The sequence below is a fragment of the Bison bison genome, unplaced genomic scaffold (assembly GCF_000754665.1).
Source record: "Bison bison bison isolate TAMUID 2011002044 unplaced genomic scaffold, Bison_UMD1.0 scf7180017864471, whole genome shotgun sequence".
Classification (NCBI taxonomy): domain Eukaryota; kingdom Metazoa; phylum Chordata; class Mammalia; order Artiodactyla; family Bovidae; genus Bison; species Bison bison.
Genome location: NW_011495032.1, coordinates 19,643,736 through 19,663,459, shown reverse-complemented (window position 1 = coordinate 19,663,459; position 19,724 = coordinate 19,643,736). Strand labels below are relative to the sequence as shown.

General features: G+C 35.5%; 1 protein-coding gene across 3 annotated transcripts in view; it reads left to right on the top strand.

Annotated features, from left to right (window-relative positions):
• PGAP1 (post-GPI attachment to proteins 1) overlaps positions 1-19,724 on the top strand; it is an 81,056-nt gene that overhangs the window by 22,909 nt on the left and 38,423 nt on the right. For all 3 annotated transcript variants that reach the window (XM_010860888.1, XM_010860889.1, XM_010860890.1), the window contains 8 exons: positions 4,300-4,457; positions 8,122-8,174; positions 9,288-9,354; positions 10,973-11,078; positions 11,726-11,781; positions 13,230-13,313; positions 16,796-16,842; positions 17,229-17,280. In XM_010860888.1, coding sequence (XP_010859190.1) covers positions 4,300-4,457; positions 8,122-8,174; positions 9,288-9,354; positions 10,973-11,078; positions 11,726-11,781; positions 13,230-13,313; positions 16,796-16,842; positions 17,229-17,280 — 623 coding nt within the window. The remainder of the gene's footprint in view (positions 1-4,299; positions 4,458-8,121; positions 8,175-9,287; positions 9,355-10,972; positions 11,079-11,725; positions 11,782-13,229; positions 13,314-16,795; positions 16,843-17,228; positions 17,281-19,724) is intronic.

Sequence of the window (19,724 nt, the reverse complement as noted above, 5' to 3'; positions counted from 1 at the left end):
GAGAGTCCCTTGGACTGCAAGGAGATCCACCCAGTCCATTCTGAAGGAGATCAGCCCTGGGTGTTCTTTGGAAGGAATGATGCTGAAGCTGAAACTCCAGTACTTTGGCCACCTTATGGAAAAAGCTGAGTTTGGAAAATCCCCCTCTGATGCTGGGAGGGATTGGTGGCAGGAAGAGAAGGGGACAACAGAGGATGAGATGGCTGGATGGCATCACTGACTCGATGGACGTGAGTCTGAGTGAACTCCAGGAGTTGGTGATGGACAGGGAGGCCTGGTGTGCTGCAATTCATGGGGTCGCAAAGAGTCAGACACAACTGAGTGACTGAACTGAACTGAACTGAACACTTTATATGATGAGATGAATTACGATTGCTAACATTTATAGAGCTCTTATATTTTGGATATTGTGGCAAGAACTTTACATGACGGTTAGGTCATTTGATATTTAGGGCAGTCCCTTGAGGTGGGTACTATTATTATAGCCATGTTCACAGATAGAAAAAGGGGCCAGGATAAATTCTTGCCCAAAATCACATAGCAAGAAAATAATGGAGCCAGTAGTTGACACTGGCAAGCTTGTTTCTGGGCCTGTGCTTTTATTTACCCTTTGCCTCTGAATTGAGTTATGATAACAGAGGAAATAAAACTATGGTAATACTGTAATTTTGCAGAGAATTTTGAGTGAAGAACAGGAGTTTATGATTGCTATCATCTAATTAAATAGTGATAATGTTGAAGAATAAGAATTAAATGCCGACTCTCAACTTTTTATTAAAGTCAAGTATTGTCTTCATGACCTATTGGAATATTGTATGTGTAGAAGAAAATCTTCAGAAAGAAATAATTATTTTTCCTGATCAGTAAATTTGCACAACTTCTTATTCTATAAAAATTTGCATTGCGTTAATTGTGCTGAAATTTTTTTTTATAGATTAGTGAGACATATACCCTAAGGACTCCAAACCAAAGTAGCTTTCCAAAACACCCATCTCAGCATAATATTGGCAGGGAGTAACTTATTTGCTGAGATATCTGGTGCAATAGTACTTAAAGAGAAGGTTGATTTTTCTCCTTATTATATTTAAAACTTTGCCTGTAAAACTCTTTGAATAAAAAATTTAATTTTATATTGAAGTTAAATATGCCTTCCTGATTCTAATAATTATTGTTATTTATGATAGGTTTAGAAAAAATTAAAGACATAGTCATAATACTTGTCATCATAATCAAGATTTCTTTCTCTTACTGCATTTTATGTGGTGTATGTAGATGAGCCCTGCAAGTTATATTAGAATTACTCAAAATCCTTTTTAAAAATCTCTTTGAGGAAAAAACTGTCAAGAGAGTCAGGTTTTAGTGTCTTTGAAGGATACTTATGGTCTGTCTCTAAATGGCTTAGACCAGGTTTCTGCACCCTCTGGGATCTGATGCCTGATTATCTGAGGTGGATCTGATGTAATAATACTAGAAATAAAGTGCAAAATAAGTGTAATGCCCTTGACTCATTCTGAAACCGCCCCCCCCCCTCCCCAATCCTGGTCCATGGAATAATTATCTTCCACAAAATCTGTCCCTAGTGCCCAAAAGGTTGGGGACCACTGGCTTAGGCTGAAAGTGCTTCTTAGGATCAAGGTGCCTTTCCCAGTAATTAGCAAGCTTCTTGGGCTTCCCTTGTGGCTCACTGGTAAAGAATCCACCTGCAATGCGGGAGACCTGGGTTTGATCCCTGGGTTGGGAAGATTCCCTGGAGAAGGGAAAGGTTAACCACTCCAATATTCTGGCCTGGAGAATTCCATGGACTATACAGTCCATGGGGTCACAAAGAGTTGGACACGACTGAGCGACTTTCACTTTGCCATTCATTTTGTATTTATTTTTTTATTGCATCAAGCCATAATTAGTATGAAAAAGCAAAAGTTCAAAGGATGATAGATTTTAAGTTTTTAGGAGACCCATATTATGTGCAGAAGTAGATTCCCTGTTTGTACCTGTTGGAAATACTGTCCTTAAATAGGGAGAAAGGAAGCCTTGCACTGGGCTCTGCACTTTACAGGGCCCTGCACTGGTGTTGCCATCCACACACAGGGTGTGGAGTGTACAGGGCAAATAGCCTCCCCACTTAGAGGTTGTACTTTTACTTCTGGACCGTGATCCAGGTAACCAGTCTTTCAGAATTTTCTTGTCCGTATGCCTCAAGCTCACTTCCTTAGCCTCTTTCTTGGATCTGTCTTGAGGACAGGTATGTGCAATCCTGAGCTTGAACTGTAGCCAGGGGTGGCTGTGCTTGAGGTACAGACAGAAGTTGGATATGCACAGGAGGTCCTTGTGATGCAGGATGGAATGTGTATGAGAAGTAAAGGAGAGAGCTCAGTGATCTGCTCTCCTTATGCTGCAGATGTCCACAGAGATATGTTCTCCGTATGCTGCCATCAGCCAGTGTCCAACTCTGAGGTGTCCTTCTTGCTGTTGCTCAGTTGCTTAGTCCTGTCCAACTCTTTGCAACCCTATGAACTGCAGCACACCAGGCTCCTCTGTCCTTCACTATCTCCCAGAGCTTGCTCAAACTCATGTCCATTGAGTCGGTGATACCATCCAGCCATCTCATGCTCTGTCGCCCCCTTCTCCTCTTGCCTGGAATTCTTAATTTGAACCTGGCCTTTCATGTTATTTCAGTGATATATATATATGATATATATGTAGGCAGAGAAAATACGTTTGATTTAAGTTTGTTAGCTGAAATTTTGACTTTGGTATTTAGACATATGGCATATATACCCTGATTGGTAACTCTTATCCCAGGCCCTGGAGATGTTAGGAATGGGTCTGCTTGGTTGCAGTCTTAAGTAAATATGACTGAAATCTTTAATGAGATGAGTTTGCTGTTCTAAAATGTTAAAAGTGATCAAATGACAAGATAAAAAATGCATTCAGTCAGTCAGTTCCGTCGCTCAGTTGTGTCCGACTCTTTGCGACCCCATGAATTGCAGCATGCCAGGCCTCCCTGTCCATCACCAACTCCCAGAGTTCACTCAGACTCACGTCCATCAAGTCGGTGATGCCATCCAGCCATCTCATCCTCTGTCATCCCCTTTTCCTCCTGCCCCCAGTCCCTCCCAGCATCAGAGTCTTTTCCAATGAGTCAGCTCTTCGCATGAGGTGGCCAAAGTACTGGAGTTTCAGCTTTAGCATCATTCCTTCCAAAGAAATCCCAGGGCTGATCTCCTTTAGAATGTACTGGAGGAGGGTTCAGGATGGGGAACACATGTATACCTGTGGCGGATTCACTTTGATATTTGGCAAAACTAATACAATTATGTAAAGTTTAAAAAAAAAAAAAAAAGAATGTACTGGTTGGATCTCCTTGCAGTCCAAGGGACTCTCAAGAGTCTTCTCCAACACCACAGTTCAAAAACATCAATTCTTTGGCACTCAGCTTTCTTCACAGTCCAACTCTCACATCCATACATGACCACTGGAAGAACCATAGCCTTGACTAGACAGACCTTTGTTGGCAAAGTAATGTCTCTGCTTTTCAATATGCTATCTAGGTTGGTCATAACTTTCCTTCCAAGGAGTAAGTGTTAAGTTTTGATAATCAGAACAGGAAATGCGAACTCCCTGCCCTGGCCTCAGATTTTTGACACTAAATTTTTCTCATCTTCCATAGATAAAGTGGAAAAATTATCCCCAAGTAGTTCCCTTTGAAACTGCTTGTTAAACTAAATGAATAGAATCTTTTAAACATCAGATTTTCTACAGTAGAGAGTCCCAAGAATAATGTGACTGTCATTGCCCTGATAGATGGTATTTTAAGAACTTAAATAGCGCTTTGTGTGGTCACCAGTACTATAGTGGCTGCAGTAAAAAGCTGCTGAGCCCTTATAAACAAGGATACAGCCATGATTAGGAAGATCTACAGCTCCTTAGCATAGTAAACTTGTATCTTTGGAAGAATTTGGGGTGTTTCTTTCTATATTATGTGGCTTATGAACAAAATGCGTCCTTGTGGAATGTAGAGACCTGTTTGCTATAGACTTGTCAAAGCTAGTAAAATTGGGTTACCTTTTTTCTTTATTGATATGTTTACTAACTCAGTATTTGTACTCTGATGAGGAAAGTAGAATATGTGTAAAGATAACTGATTTTACTCAAAGTAGAGAAATGTGGATGGCATTGTTTATAGACAATTCAGGTGGCTTAAACAGAAATTCAGTTTAATGTTAGTATCTTAGATAGGTTATTGTTTCAGGGAATGGTTACTAACTTTTAATGTATGTCTTTTTTATTTCCCACCAGATTTTTATATGACTGTAAACAACTATTGGATTTTAAATGCTAGACAGATAAATTTAACCACACTTTCTGTAGCTGGAGGATTCCGGGATTACCAAGTTCGTTCAGGACTGACTTTTCTGCCAAAATTAAGCCATCATACCAGTGCCTTATCTGTTGTGGTAATTTTTTTTAAAAGATTCTACTGACGTAGTAACATAATGGTCACAAGGGGGCATGAAAGGAGAAGTGATGTGTGGTTGGTTGGAAATGATTACTGAGTTGGTGTAGTATACTGTGTGTACATGTGTGCATGTGTGTGTGTGTGAGAGAGGAGAGAGATATGAAAAAATGAATATTATTATTTTGGGAAGGCAGAGGCATGGGTACTTAAATCCATGGAAAGTGAAAAGAATATTAGAAACTTCGTGCATATCACTCATATATGAAGACGATTGTTTCTTGTTCAAAGTGACTATCCATTGATTAGAGTTTTAAATATAAGAAAGTGTGGGCTGATGTCCAAGGGCCCTTTGTGTATCTCAGTGGTATGCTATATACAACAGTAGTAGAAGATCAAACATTTCCCATACTCTTGAATTTTATACTTGAATGAAGGTTTACTGGTTTTAAAATTTTAAAATTAGCTTTGATACTTGGTAGTAGCTTCCCTGATGGCACAGACAGTAAAAAATCTGCCTGCCATGTGGGAGACAAGGGTTTGATCCTTGGGTCAGGACAATTCCCCTGGAGAAGGAAATGGCAACCCACTCCAGTATTCTTGCCCGGAGAACCCCATGGACAGAGGAGCCTGGTGGGCTACAGTCCATGGGGTTGCAAAAAGTTGGACAGGAATGAGTGATTGATACTTGATAGAGTATCAAAGTGTAGATAGAGACCTGATTAATTAACTTGCTACTTATTCTTCCCTGCTAGCACATCAGGTATTTGATCTTTAACTGGGATACATAGTTTCTGTAAAGTAAGTTCAGGTTTCTTTTTAGGACTTACATTATTCTTGTATTTTTAACTTTGAGGTCTTCAGATAAGAGCTGAACTTTTAAACTCAGTATGCACATTGTCTCTAAATATAACTGAGTTTAATTTCTACAAAGAAAATTCATAGCATTCCTTTTGCTTTTTAGATGATAGTTCTTTGTTTCATAGTTGTTCTCTTCATAGGTATGCCTTTGCTCGGCTTAGCTACTATTGCTCTTCCTTAGATTGCTATTCATTAAGTAAATACTGAATGCTAGATAGAACAAAAATTATTAGGCTGTTCTGCCATTATCCACCATTTTCTTACTACTGGAGAAGCTATGATATAGCCATAGTAGCTTTGGAACTAATTAGTAGTAATTTACTAATTGGTAAACCTCTCTAACCTCATTGTTGGTATGAATCTCGTTTTTTGCTGCTGAAATATTTTGGGCAGATATATTCTAGTTCTCAAAACTCTAAATATGAAATTCCTAGTAAAAATAGATATTTTAGTCATATAAAACTGGGTATAACTTATTTTCTAGACTTGATCTTCGGAGAAGGCAATGGCACCCAACTCCAGTACTCTTGCCTGGAAAATCCCATGGACGGAGGAGCCTGGTAGGCTGCAGTCCATGGGGTCGCTAAGAGTCGGACACGACTGAGCGACTTCACTTTCACTTTTCACTTTCATGCATTGGAGAAGGAAATGGCAACCCACTCCAGTGTTCTTGCCTGGAGAATCCCAGGGACATGGGAGCCTGGTGGGCTTCCGTCTATGGGGTCGCATAGTCGGACACGACTGAAGCGACTTAGCAACAGACTTGATCTGGAGCATTATGCTGTATTGATACCCCCTTCTGCAGCTTTTAAGGAATTTTGTTTTTTTTTAATGCTGTGTGTGCGCATGCTTTTCTAATCAATTTGTTAATGTATTGTGTTTAAGACAACTAGTGTATCTGTGTCTCTGATGAAAATATATTTTACTTATTATGGAACTTAAAGCTGGTTATTGTATAATCTGAGTTTTATTTCATTATTTAGTTTTTAGCTCCCAAATAATCTTTAGTCTTTTATGTATCTACATGTATGTTCTCCTTAAAAAAACAATTATTAAGAAGTAATTTTTTAATTATTATCTCAAGACCAGTTAAATGACATTAAACCCATTGGGACTAAAAAACCATTCAAGTTAGAGACCTTAGTTATTTTAGTATGGTAGACCAAACTTCTGTAATATTCACTTATGCAGATAATGGCACTTAAACAGTAGAATTTTACATTTTACTCATTTAACTGCCCTAGGTGTGCATTTAAGTGGTGGGTGGTTTATGAAGGAGGCTCAGTAAAGGACTCAGGCTCCCCCTTCTTGAATGCCTTACCCAAAAGGTTGCTTTAATCATCACTGTTTCAACCCATAGGAAGGGAGGAGAAAGAGCATGGAGGGAGAGCAGTCAGGCCTGGCAGTGGCACATATCACTCTTTTTTACGTACTGTTAGAGTACTTAGTCACACCTTAGCGTAAAGAGACTGAAATATGCATTCTAGCTAACTGTGTAAAAATGGAAGAAGATTCTGGTGGACATTCAGCAGTTTTTACCACAAAGATTATGAGCAGCTACCTTTATTATTTGTGTTGACTTTCCTTTTTTTAGCTCTAACACAGATATTAGACTGAAGGTAAATTAGCTTTGTGTCCTAGTTAACAGTAAATGATGTCTACACTGAGTTCTTTTTTTACTGAGAATCTAATGAAACCTTAGAACCACAGTGAACTCTGGTTGTCTCAGTTTTTAAAGTAAGTTGCCAGCAATAATTCCTAAATAAGATATCTAACATTTATAAGTTCATTTAGTAAGCTGTAGATTTTCCTTCAACTGTAGAGCCTGGAACCCAAATACACATTGTTATTGGCAGAGTACCAGGATTACAATGACTCAGTGACTCCTTAGAAGTTATAAATACCTTTTTTTTTTTTTTTAATTAAAGAGGCATGTTAGGCCTTTAAATTTTCTCACACATAGCATTGTTAGTTTCCTGTTTTCATTTTATTTTGACGTTTCCAGGGAGAACATCTCATTGTGTCTTTGACAGTGCAGAGAGAGAGATGATATGAAAAATAATATTAGATTTACTTAATATTCTCCCATTGTATGTAAGATGCTATTCATTCACGAGGAGGTCATTACCTTGTATAAAAAAGTTCTCTAGTTCTTGGAGATTGCTGGTCATTGTTAGGAAACCTGAAAATAGTTATATGTTTTACTAGGCTTTTGCCCTTCTGTCTCTAACCAGTAGTATATATTGCTAATCATCTAGAGATTTTTTTTCTTAAATGAAAGTCTGTACTCCACTTATAAAAGTCTGATTTGGTAGTTTTGTGATTAGGCATATTTATTTTGAATAAAGTCTCACCAGGCCTAGGTATTTCTCAGATATATCCTGATTAGAATTAACATCTTAGAATTTATTAAGTGTCAGTCTAGTCAGAACTAAAATGACTGAAATATCTATTATAATTTACACATACACTATGATTTATTAAAAATTCATAAACTCAACCTCTATTAGAGTAATGAGGAGTTAGACATTAAACTTCAATAAGTAACATGTAGATGTTTTAATAATTTTTAAAGAATAATTTAAGCTTGACTAAGTAGTAATGACAAAGAGAATTATTTTATGCAGGAAATATTGTAATATTTTGGGGTCACCTTTTTATAAGACATTTTAAAATGTCTGTGCATCATAAAATAGTGAAACTAATGTTACATGTTTCTAAATATTAGCCTATAAGAATTTCAAGCCTATTGAAGAATAACAAATGTGCTTTTCTTAACTATGATTTTGTTTCTTTCCTTTTAGAGTTCAGCAGTGCCTAAGACATGGGTCTCAACAGACCACCTCTCCATTGTATGGTAAGTTAATATAACTTATTTTGGCAGTTTGTGGCGGTCGTCTTTTCTCATGAGTGAATTGATTGGTTTGTTATCTTTCTTAGAGCTTTATCTATAAATAAATAAGGGTTTGGGAGAAAGATTAACTTAGGGGATTAGAACTTCAACCTTTGTTCTTGTCCTGGTTTGACCAAGATGTCCTTGACAACCTATAAAACCATGCCTTGAAGAACCAGTAGCTTTAGTCTCAAATGAAGCTAATGTCAAATGTCAAAATTTTGGGATTTGTCATGTTGGGCAGAATCAAAGACCCTTGTCCAATCACCAAACTCAGGGACTTGATTACTGCAGCATTGATTATTCTGGAGCAGCACATGGAAAACCAAGTCGGAATTAGATTTATGCTTAATATAAATAAATAGATGGAATAAGGGGCAGGAAATACATAAACCCTAGTATCTTATCTCTGTGTCCATTGGCTTAAAGATTCTCTTTTCACCTTCCTCTGGCTGTGCAATCAATGGTGTCGGGAACACAACCATTCAGGCATGTGAAGATGGGATAGACAATATGCCTGTGTCTGGGGTAGACATGGATATTTAGGGAAGACAGAGCAGCCGGATACTTTTCTACTCTGAAATATCTGGGAAGATTAAATTTACTTTATTTAGATAGGTTTCAGCTTTAAGACGGAGAAGGCAATGGCACCCCACTCCAGTACTCTTGTCTAGAAAATCCCATGGACAGCAGAGCCTGGTAGGCTGCAGCCATGGGGTCGCTAAGAGTCGGACACGTCTGAGCAACTTCCCTTTTACTTTTCAGTTTCATTTATTGGAGAAGGAAATGGCAACCCACTTCAGTGTTCTTGCCTTGAGACTCCCAGGGACAGGGGAGCCTGGTGGGCTTCCATCTGTGGGGTCGCACAGAGTCGGACACAACTGAAGCGACTTAGCAGCAGCAGCAGCTTTAAGATGTATGCTTAATACTGATGATTTGTTAAATAATTTTAGAGTTCACAGCATTAAAGGAAATTTCTATATTCCATTAATTTTTGTTTTTTATCAAAGTATATTTATGTTTGTATCCAAAGTATATTTTTAAAGAAAGTTTCATTTGTAACATTTTATTCTTCAGGTGTAAACAATTGCAATTGACTACAGTTCGAGCATTCTTTGATCTTATTGATGCTGATACTAAACAAGTATGTATTTTTAAACTAAAAGTTACTTCAGTGAAGTAAAACTTTTTGTTAGAGCAGTGAAAAATTTAATACATTTTTTTTACTTGGATGATAGTAGAAGCCTACACCTTATATTGACTGTGATTAGTTTCAAATGGAAATATCTTTGTTTATCTGTAATCTTTGATCACTAGTAATAATTAAGAATGCAGTAAAATTGAAAGAATGAAAGATACCATAAATCTTCCTCAGTTCTTCCCTTTTACTGTTTAACATTTGATATATGTCCTTCTTTTTTGGGGGAGTGGAGGGAGAAGGAAATGGCAACCCACTCCAGTATTCTTGCCTGGGAAAAATCCCATAGACAGAGGATCTGGCTTCCCTGGTGGCTCAGATGGTAAAGCTTCTGCCTGCAGTGCGGGAGACCTGGGTTGGATCCCTGGGTTGGGAAGATCGCCTGGAAAAGGAAATGGCAACCCACTCCAGTACTCTTGACTGAAAAATCCCATGGATGGAGGAGCCTGGTAGGCTACAGTCCATGTGGTCACAAAGAGTCGGAAATGACTGAGCGACTTCACTTTCACCTACTTCGGAGAAAAAAGTTACTTTTGTTTTTTGTATTATTTGTCATTATGGCAGGTTTTGGGAGTTCTTTCCCCTGAAGGCTCCAGTTCTTTGAGAAACTATTATGTGTGGTTTCATTCTCAGTAGTTCTCTAGGTAATGCTTTCCTTTTTATTGTGTCTTAACCTTGCTCCTGTAGCATTTTCTCTTAGGAATAAGGTAGTGTATTCTTTTCTTTACTCCTTCAGAAAGCTGCATAACTATCATCAGAGAGAATGAGTGATAAAAGAAAGACACAAATTGATCTGTTTTACCACATTTTAAATCACAAGATGCCATATTTAAGTTAGTGTATTAAAGTAAATGAGCTTTATAGGTTTAACACTGTTAATATTGCAATTGTATAATCATGGAATACAAACATTTTTTAGCTTTTCAACATTGTTTTAATTGTGACTCTTTAGCTATGACCAGTATGTTTAGGAAAAATCCAATTTCAGCTGATAACAGATGAGTTTCAGACAGGTATATACTTTAAAAATGGTAAATCAAACTAATTTTAACAAATCATATCTTGTTTTCCATTAAATTCTAAAATGAGAAAACCCTAATACTGGCATGTAATAAATTATAATTTTGGATGGGTGTTTTACAGATACATTTTAAGGGACAGAGGAGAAATTTTTGACTAATACTGTTAAGAATCAAAATACTATGAAACTGAGCTTTTTTTTTTCACTATATATGATAGACTAGACTAAATATTTGACAATAAAATGTTAGGATATTTTACTAAACATTAGACACTAAAATGTTAGGATGTTGCCCTGCTTCTCAAGAAGCATTCAGTTTAGGAAGAAAAACATACATACATACAAGGGAACTATAACTCAAAGCGTAATTAGTATCAGGTTAAGCACTTAGAACAGTGCCTGGACCAGAGTAACTGTTGACTTTATTATTATTGGAACTTCCCTGGGAGCTCAGCTGATAAAGAATCCACACTTGAAACAAAGTTTCATTAGCTCATCACAATGGATATAAAAGGATACAGAATGTATCAATGTTCTTTCTAGATAACTCAAAATCCGAAGAAGAAATTGTCGGTTTTGAATCACCATTTTATAAGACACCCAGCAAAACACTTTGAGGAAAATCCATCAATAATTTCTGACTTAACAGGTTGGTAGTAATAACATTTTAATTTTAAGTATAGTTTTGGATATTATTTTAGGTAAATTTGTCATTAGCAGACAAACTCTTTGTAATGCTTCTGCTGTTAAAATCCTATTATATTTCATTAATTTCCCTGTGCTGATTTCTTATGAGGTTCTTGACTAAGGGAAAAAATTAAAAAGTGATTTATAACATATTGCTGATAAAAATTTTGTACTGAAGATAATATGACAGTAACTAAGTTTAAAAGAGTTAATTGCCTCTGTTCTCCTGACAGCCACTTAAAATCAATGCTACATTATTCTTGACTTAGTTTCTTAGTATCATTCTTTAGTCTTCTGGTTTAACAGCATATCTTTTGCTGGTAAATTTTGTTTTTAATATGTATGTCATACTCTACTTAGGTTGGAAAATATTTGTTTACTTCTGTTCATACTTCTTAGAGTTACACACCAAATAGTTTTTAAATGCTTCACTTGATCTGAGTGCTGGTGATGAGTATATGGAGAACATCTCCTTGGATTTTATATTTTAAAATAGCCGGTATTCAGGGAGATGCTTTTTTCAAATCCTGTTATGATTGAGAAGTATTCAGTAAAAGAAATCACTTAATATTTTTTAAAAGCCAAATAAATTAATTTCTTTTACCTTAGGAACATCTATGTGGGTTCCAGTAAAAGTGTCCAAATGGACATATGTGGCTTACAATGTAAGTACACCACCAATGGACTTAACAACTTTTTTCCAAAATATTTTAGTATTTCTCTTTCAAAGTTAGACTTTTTAAAGAAGATAACCACTTGTCTTTTCCCAGATTAAATCAGTTTAGTAATAATTCCCTAATATCTAGTCAGTGTTCAATTTTCTAGTTTTATCATAACTGTCAAATTTTTTTTATTGTTTCCTTGTTTTCCAGTTTGCTTAAATCAGGGTACAAACAAAATCTACATAATATTTGTTGATATATCTCTTACTCCTCTTTAAATTTCTAATAGCTCCTTTACCCTTTTTTTCCTTGCAGTTTATTTGTTGAAAAAAAAAGTCATCTGTCCCAGAGTTTCACAGTCTTGATTTTGCTGATTGCATTCCTGTAGTGTCATTCCGTATATTCCTTTGCCTACTCCTTCCTGTGACTTGGTAGTTGAGTCTAGATGCTTCATCAGATTCACATTTTTGTTTTGCTTTTCTTTTTACTAGACTCTCTTTTTGTGATGTTAGCAGCTATTATTGATGAAGAAGGCGTAGAGTCATTAATTCATTTATTGCAAAAGTAATAAGACTATGGTTTGATTATTCCTTCTTTATTAACTGAAATTCTATATAGAAAACTTCTCATCTACTAAATTTATCTAGAGTGGAGCAAATAGATTATGAAGAAAAAAATGATAATTCTTTGTATCTTAGGAGATTATATTTACTGGTTTTCAGAATAGTTGGTTCACCAACACCCTCCATCAGTGATCATAAGATTTTGGCGGAGGGGAGGGGAGCAATTTCCTCTAGTGTTATTATGAACTCAGACATTTCTGTGTTTCTGTCTAAACTAAAATACTAAAATTGCCCTATCTTTGATATTAAAATTGCTATTAAAACTATTCTATCTTTGACCAGTGGAAGCCATTTCAATGTAGGCTCCTGGATCTTTTTGATAAAGCTGCTCTCTAGTTGTCTTTGATGTTTTCCTCACTCTAGTATGAGACAGTATTTTAGCTCATTGTGTAACATTTCCCATCCCAGATCTTGAATCTGGCTTTTTCTCAAAGTAGCTCTCCCTAGTTTTTGGTAAACAATGTCTAAAAACCGTAACTTGGGCACTTACAGGTGTTATGAGTAGTGCGTTATCATTTCTAAGGCCTTTCCAGTGAGCAGAGCTAAGAAATGTCCGGTCATAAGGCCAAAAACCAAACCCAAACAAAAAAAAACACATGCATCCATACTGATGCTTCCAAGATAAGTTCAGGTGTACAGAGTTTGTACTGTTTTGCATCTATATCTTCTTTTCATTCCTAGAGTAATGGTTCTCAACACCAAGAATGATAGAATTAAAATAATTCATTAGAATTCATTAGAATAATTATTTTTTACTTTGTGTGAATTTTTGAATTATGAAATTATCTACTCTCACAATAGTTTTATTGTTTTCCCTCTTGTTTTTAGGAATCTGATAAGATATATTTTACATTTCCCCTTGCAAATCATAGAAAAATCTACACTCATGTCTATTGTCAGAGCACCATGCTGGTAAGATAATTGGTACACTTTTACGTAAATTTTAAAGACTGACTATTGTTTTTTTTTAAATTCAGCTTAATGGATCTCATCTTTAGCTGTGAACTATTATTAAACCCATTTAATTGAAAAACATTTATCTGGGACAGACAGTATTGATTGAAAAGTACTGATCAAAATGTTTCTATAATTGGTATACTGTTAGCTTGTACTTTGCCTCTAGCTTAGGTTTTTCACCCTTTCTACCTTAGTTTCATTGTGTTTAGGATGAAGGAATTCAGTTCAGAGTTTCTTTAGTTCTAAAATTATGTTAGTACTTTATAGAATAGATACATTTAAGCAAAACTGTTCTCTGTTTTATAAAGTAAATCCTGTTTTTCCATTGACTTCCGTACTGAAATTTGGAGTACGTTTTATACCAAAATTTCTCTGAAGTAGTTTAGTAACTTTTTGTTACAGTGTTACCCAGATTTACAATGTCAGTATGATGATTTTGTTTGTGTATTTGTTTTTAATGAGTACCTACTATGCTACAAATATGTTATATGCTTTAGCATCTTTTCTTATATTAGAACTTTAATAATTTATCAACACTTCTTGCTTTGAGGAATTTGTCTCCCAATTTGGGTGCTTTGCTCTCTATTCTGATTTTTTTCCCTCATATCCTAGGATTCTTCACTTTATATTTACATCTTGCAGAATTTAAGTTCCCTCATTTCCTTTTTGTTGGATTATTTGTATTTTTTAGGACTAGAATCTAATATGTCACTTAGTTGGTTGATACTGCCATTTGATATATAGTGAAGTCTTTACAAGAGTTGGTAGGCAGGCATTGTGGGCTAGATAATACTATGCTATGCTATGCTATGCTATGCTATGCTAAGTCACTTCAGTCGTGTCCGACTCTGTGTGACCCCATAGACGGCAGCCACCAGGCTCCCCTGTCCCTGGGATTCTCCAGGCAAGAACACTGGCTAGATAATAGTGAATACTAATTTTAGTGGATTGCCACAGTTATGCCCTCTCAGCCTAAAATTTGGATGAACAGTTTATCCCAAGAGAATCTGGCCCTGAGGGTGATGGCTTACAACATCCATACTATTCCAAATAAAAATGGCAGTATTATATTGAGAAAAATCTTTGCCAAAGTGCAGATTTATCTGTTTGGTTCATTAGAGGACCCCTTTCTGTAATAAGATCCATGGATATGTGGAGAATTTTAAAAAATCTTTTCAATTTTTGTCATAGACGTTTTCAAACATATAAAAGTAGAATATAACTGTAACAGCTTTAACTGTTATCAACACTCTGCCATGCTAATTTGATTTAATCCTTCCTCACTTTTTTTGACTAAAGCATTTTTAAAGCAAAATTCAGGTATTTTATCATTTTATCCATACATGTTTCAATCTTTCTAACAGATAAGAATTTTACACATTATTATAATATCATTATTTTATCCACCAAAATTAATTACATATTCCTTAATATCATATGGTATCTAGCCCATGTTCAATTTTCCTTTGTTCATCTAAGTTTTAAGTTGGCTTATTTGAATCAGAATCTAAAAAGTACATACATGGCATTTGATTCATAGATCTTATGTCTCTTTTATAACAGTCCCCTCTTCTTTCCTCCCATGCCATGCGTTTGTTTTGGGTTTAGTTGGTTGTATTCTTGTGGTATCTTTTAACATGTATTTCTATCCATTGTGTTTTCTGTAAACTGGTAGGTGGGTAGATCTAGAATCTTGAATAAATTTTTTTGGGGGTGGGAGTGTTTTATAAGTAGAGCTGCATACTTACCACATCAGTAGGTAAGTGGTTGTCCCACTTTGAGTGACAAAAGAATCAGTGCACTGATTTGTCAGTGAACTCAGGTCCTACTGGCATGATCCATTATAAAGTTCCTAGTCAGTCCTTCATCTAATGATTTTAGCAGCTGTTGAAGACGTCATTTTTTTTTTTTTTTACCATAGATAGATATTTTTTTAGATCTATAAATTTTATGATCAAGTAGCGTTTTCTGTATACTTCAGGAGTTAGCAAATCCTGAGTGACTTTTTCTCTGATTTTTAATACAAGCTTTATAATTAGCTGAGGTAAGAGTGTTTACTAGATAACCTGAAGTTGTTCTTTTGATACCTTCTAGGTTTTAACAACACTGTCTTAGGGTTGGTTTGAATAATACTGTATTCAATCTGTTAGTGACTGAATCAGAATTCCCTAGACACCAAAGTAAGTAGTTTGGAATATTGGCAGTTTTCATAATAAAGGCTATCTTTGATATAGGCTCCTTTAGTAGCTGTGAAAACCAATCGTACAAATGGGTTGGATCGAGAGGTTGCTAGATTTTCTTTGTCGAGGCCCATGCAATTCTCTTCTGTTGCCTTGTTTTGTAATATGTTTTTGTACTGGGAAGCACAGATAATTGATAAAGAAGTCAGACAACTATTTTGTCAGCAGTGGGGAGTAGAGAAGTACCACATAGTTCTTGTTTTCTTTCAACTTGCTTTTCTATATTCTTGAAAAATTTCTTAAAATTTTATTTAAACTCCGTGAGGGCAGAGACTCAATCTGCTTGATTCATCATTTTTGTTGAGGGCTTGGCATAATTCCTTGGCTGCGGATTAGGTTTTATAAATACTAGTTGAATGAAAGGGTTGATACTTTTATTGTCCTGTCTATATACTAAGGGATACTAAGGGAAAAAGTTGTGCTGTCTCTGCAGTGTTTCTTATTCTCTTATGCCCTGGTAGGAGTTCAGTACTGTTAGATCTTGGAGCAGTGCTCTTACTACTTCATTAAAAGTTGAAGTGACAATCTTTGGTCATAGTGCTTTTAAATAACTGAAGCTGAATATGTAATATTGTTAAAATACCACAACCATCTCTGCAGTATTCCCAATCTGCACTAATAAAGTAGCAACTAAGCTTTAGTCTTAAACCCTTGGAATTGTGTTTCAATCCAAGCACAGTCTCAGTTGCATAAAAGTAATTTGTCTCATAATCAAATGAGAAGTCAAATGATAAACTAAAAAGCTCTATTAGATTATTTTTAATTACTTGACTTGACTCTGGCTTTTTTCCCCCTCTTTATATGAAAGTCCACTTGTAGTTCATTCTTGTTTTTTGTTAAAATGTAGGTTACTTTTTTTGTAATTTCTATCTAATTAAAATGTGGACATTGCTGAACTCTAAATGTTTGTTCAGATATTAGACTTGCTTAGCAGTATGCTATGGAAAGATTACCCATTATCTCATCTCTCATACTGCTGCTCCAGGTTACTTGCTTACCTGTCTGTGTTAACTTTAAACTTCTTTGCCTACCATTGACCTGTTTGACTTTTGAGACCATTTTGAATACATTTCTGAATAGCAAGTTATTATTTTATGTTTCTTATGCCTACTGACCCTATATCATAAACAGTGAAATGCTTATTTTATATAATTATTTTCTATAATATTATGTTTTGTTTGTGTTATCAATCAATAGGATACAAATAGTTGGATTTTTGGCTGCATAAACAGCACTTCTATGTGGTAAGTGTTTTAAACAAAAGGCCTTTTGTTGTTCATTTTCTTAACATAAGATATACTCAAATTACACTTTCAGAATTGCTTCAAGTATACTTATTGTCATTTTGCTACCATACTAAATTATAATATTGATTTTAAAATTAAAAATAAATAAAATTAACATACTAGTAATTTTTGTAAACATTGGTAGTTGGTTGCTAGGAAAAACTACTTTCTGTGCCCAAAAGGACTATGTGGATAAAGCGTATCGTGTTAAACTTATCAGACTTGACTTCATTAGAAGTGTCTCTGATAGGTCCATAGATGTTTTCTTGTTCTGATGCTTATTTATAATTTATAATACTTTAATATATTTGTCCTTTAATTATATTTTTGTATGTATTTCCAAGCCGTCAAGGGGTTGATTTATCATGGAAAGCTGAACTGCTGCCAACAATTAAGGTAAATTATGGCTTTAGAATGTTAATATCCAGATGAAAAAAATATTTGAACATATAGGCATATACAGTATGTTATTTGATTAAATTCATCTAGGTAATAAATAAATTTTGAGATTTGCTAATGTACATTTTAGAAATATTTTCTCTAGAAATACACTTAATGAAGAATAGCTTGTGTTTTATTTTTGTTTTTTTTAGCTTTCATAGATGAAAACAGGTCATCATTCCTAAATAAAGTTAAATCTATATGTTATAGCATCATAACAAGAGATAGATAAATTTTAAGATTTAATTTGAGAGTTTGTTTAGAATGGTCTGTCTTAAAATACTAAGTTGAGTATACTCAGAATTTGTTTTGGGAAGTAAGCATCACAAAAAGACACAAAACAGATTTCAATTTCAATATTATCTGTGGCTAAGCCCTTCAGTAACTATCTACTTTTATCTGAGGTTCCATAGAATTTATTTAATAATTGCTAGTGATTTCCTTAAGCAGTTGTGGCAGGTCAGCAGTCTTTACAAAAGGTTAATTTGCATACTCAACAAAATCTGTTGTTGAAAAATAGAACAGTCCTAAAATTTGATATTAGAAAATGTCTGTTCTAATTTCCACATTGTATTTATTACACTGATAATCATGTGCCAGAATTGGTAGTTTTAATCTTCAAATAAATCTATACTTTAAAATATATTGTCAAAAAAATATTGTCATAATGAATACTATATTCATACAGTTGAATGTGAAGTCCTCTGGTTGGTCCTGGTCATCTCCCAACTCGTTATTTGTCCTCATGAATGTTTGTTTATCTGTATGTATAGTCAAGTCTGTACTATACCAAGGAGAGGAATGATGACAGAATGAATAAAGCAAGTCACTTACACTTGACTTTGGAATGATTGCAGTGATGTATTTTCTGTCGCGTTGGTCAATCTTACTTTGTGCATATTTATTCATGTAGCTTTGTTTTCATTTGACAAATAACTGATTTCACTCACAAGAACATTTTTAAGGTCTCTCACTAGTTCTTTCGTAACTGTCTGTACAGGAGCAAAACAAAAACAAAAGTAATAGGATGTACTTACTAACAAGTCATTCATAAGATATGTTAAATATTTCCTTCAATTTTCAGTTTGGATATCCTCTTCAGTCTGTAATTTAAGAGTTGTGCATGCTAAGTCACTTTAGTCCTGTCCAACTCCTCGCAACCCTATGGACTGTAGCCCACCAGGCTCCTCTGTCCATGGGATTTTCCAGGCAAGGATACTGGAGTGGGTTGCCATTCCCTTGAGGGATCTTCCAGACTCAGGGATTGAACCCACGTCTCCTCTGGCTCCTGCAAAACAGACGGATTCTTTACTACTGAACTACTGTGGAAGCCCAATTTAAGAGTTAGAAAGAAAGAAATGATGACCCAGAGGGATGGGGAAGGAGGTAGGAGGGGGGTTCAGGATGGGGAACACGTGTACACCTGTGGTGGATTCATGTTGATGTATGGCAAAACCAATACAGTATTGTAAAGTAATTAGCCTCCAATTAAAATAAATTTATATTAAAAAAGGAAATAAATGATTAAAAACCTGATAAAATGTTATTTTATTAACTCTTAAATAATAATATTTTTATATTATTTTTTAGTCTCAAAGATTAAACAATGTATTTATATAGTTTTAGTCCCCTGTGTTATTTTTTTCTAAATGTAAGAAACAGCTGGCTGAGCAGTAGGAGAACAAGTTCTTCCCGCTGCTTACTTTTTATAGCGGATGCTATAAGAAAGTGCTGGGTGGCATTAAAAGCCTGCTGGATTTGAGGAGAAAAGTGGAAGAGAGAAGTTAGAAAGGAAGGATTATAATCTTCTGCTATCTTAGTTATTCTCAGTTGAAGATGATTGTAATTATTAAATGCAAGTAAACTTTTCCATTAAAATGAAAGTCAAAATCACGTATATTCATTTGTATGTGTTCAGTTCTGTTCAGTCGCTCAGTCATGTCCGACTCTTTGCGACCCCATGAATTGCAGCACGCCAGGCCTCCCTGTCGATCACCAACTCCCAGAGTTCACTCAAACTCATGTCCACTGAGTCGGTGATGCCATCCAGCCATCTCATCCTCTGTGGTCCCCTTCTCCTTCTGTCCCTAATCTGTCCCAGCATCAGAGTCTTTTCCAATGAGTCAACTCTTCGTATGAGGTGGCCAAAGTACTGGAGTTTCAGCTGTAGCATCATTCCTTCCAAAGAACACCCAGGACTGATCTCCTTTAGAATGGACTGGTTGGATCTCCTTGCAGTCCAAGGGACTCTCAAGAGTCTTCTCAAACACCACAGTTCAAAAGCATCAATTCTTCGGCACTCAGCCTTCTTCACAGTCCAACTCTCACATCCATACATGACCACTGGAAAAACCATAGCCTTGACTAGACGGACCTTTGTTGGCAAAGTAATGTCCTGT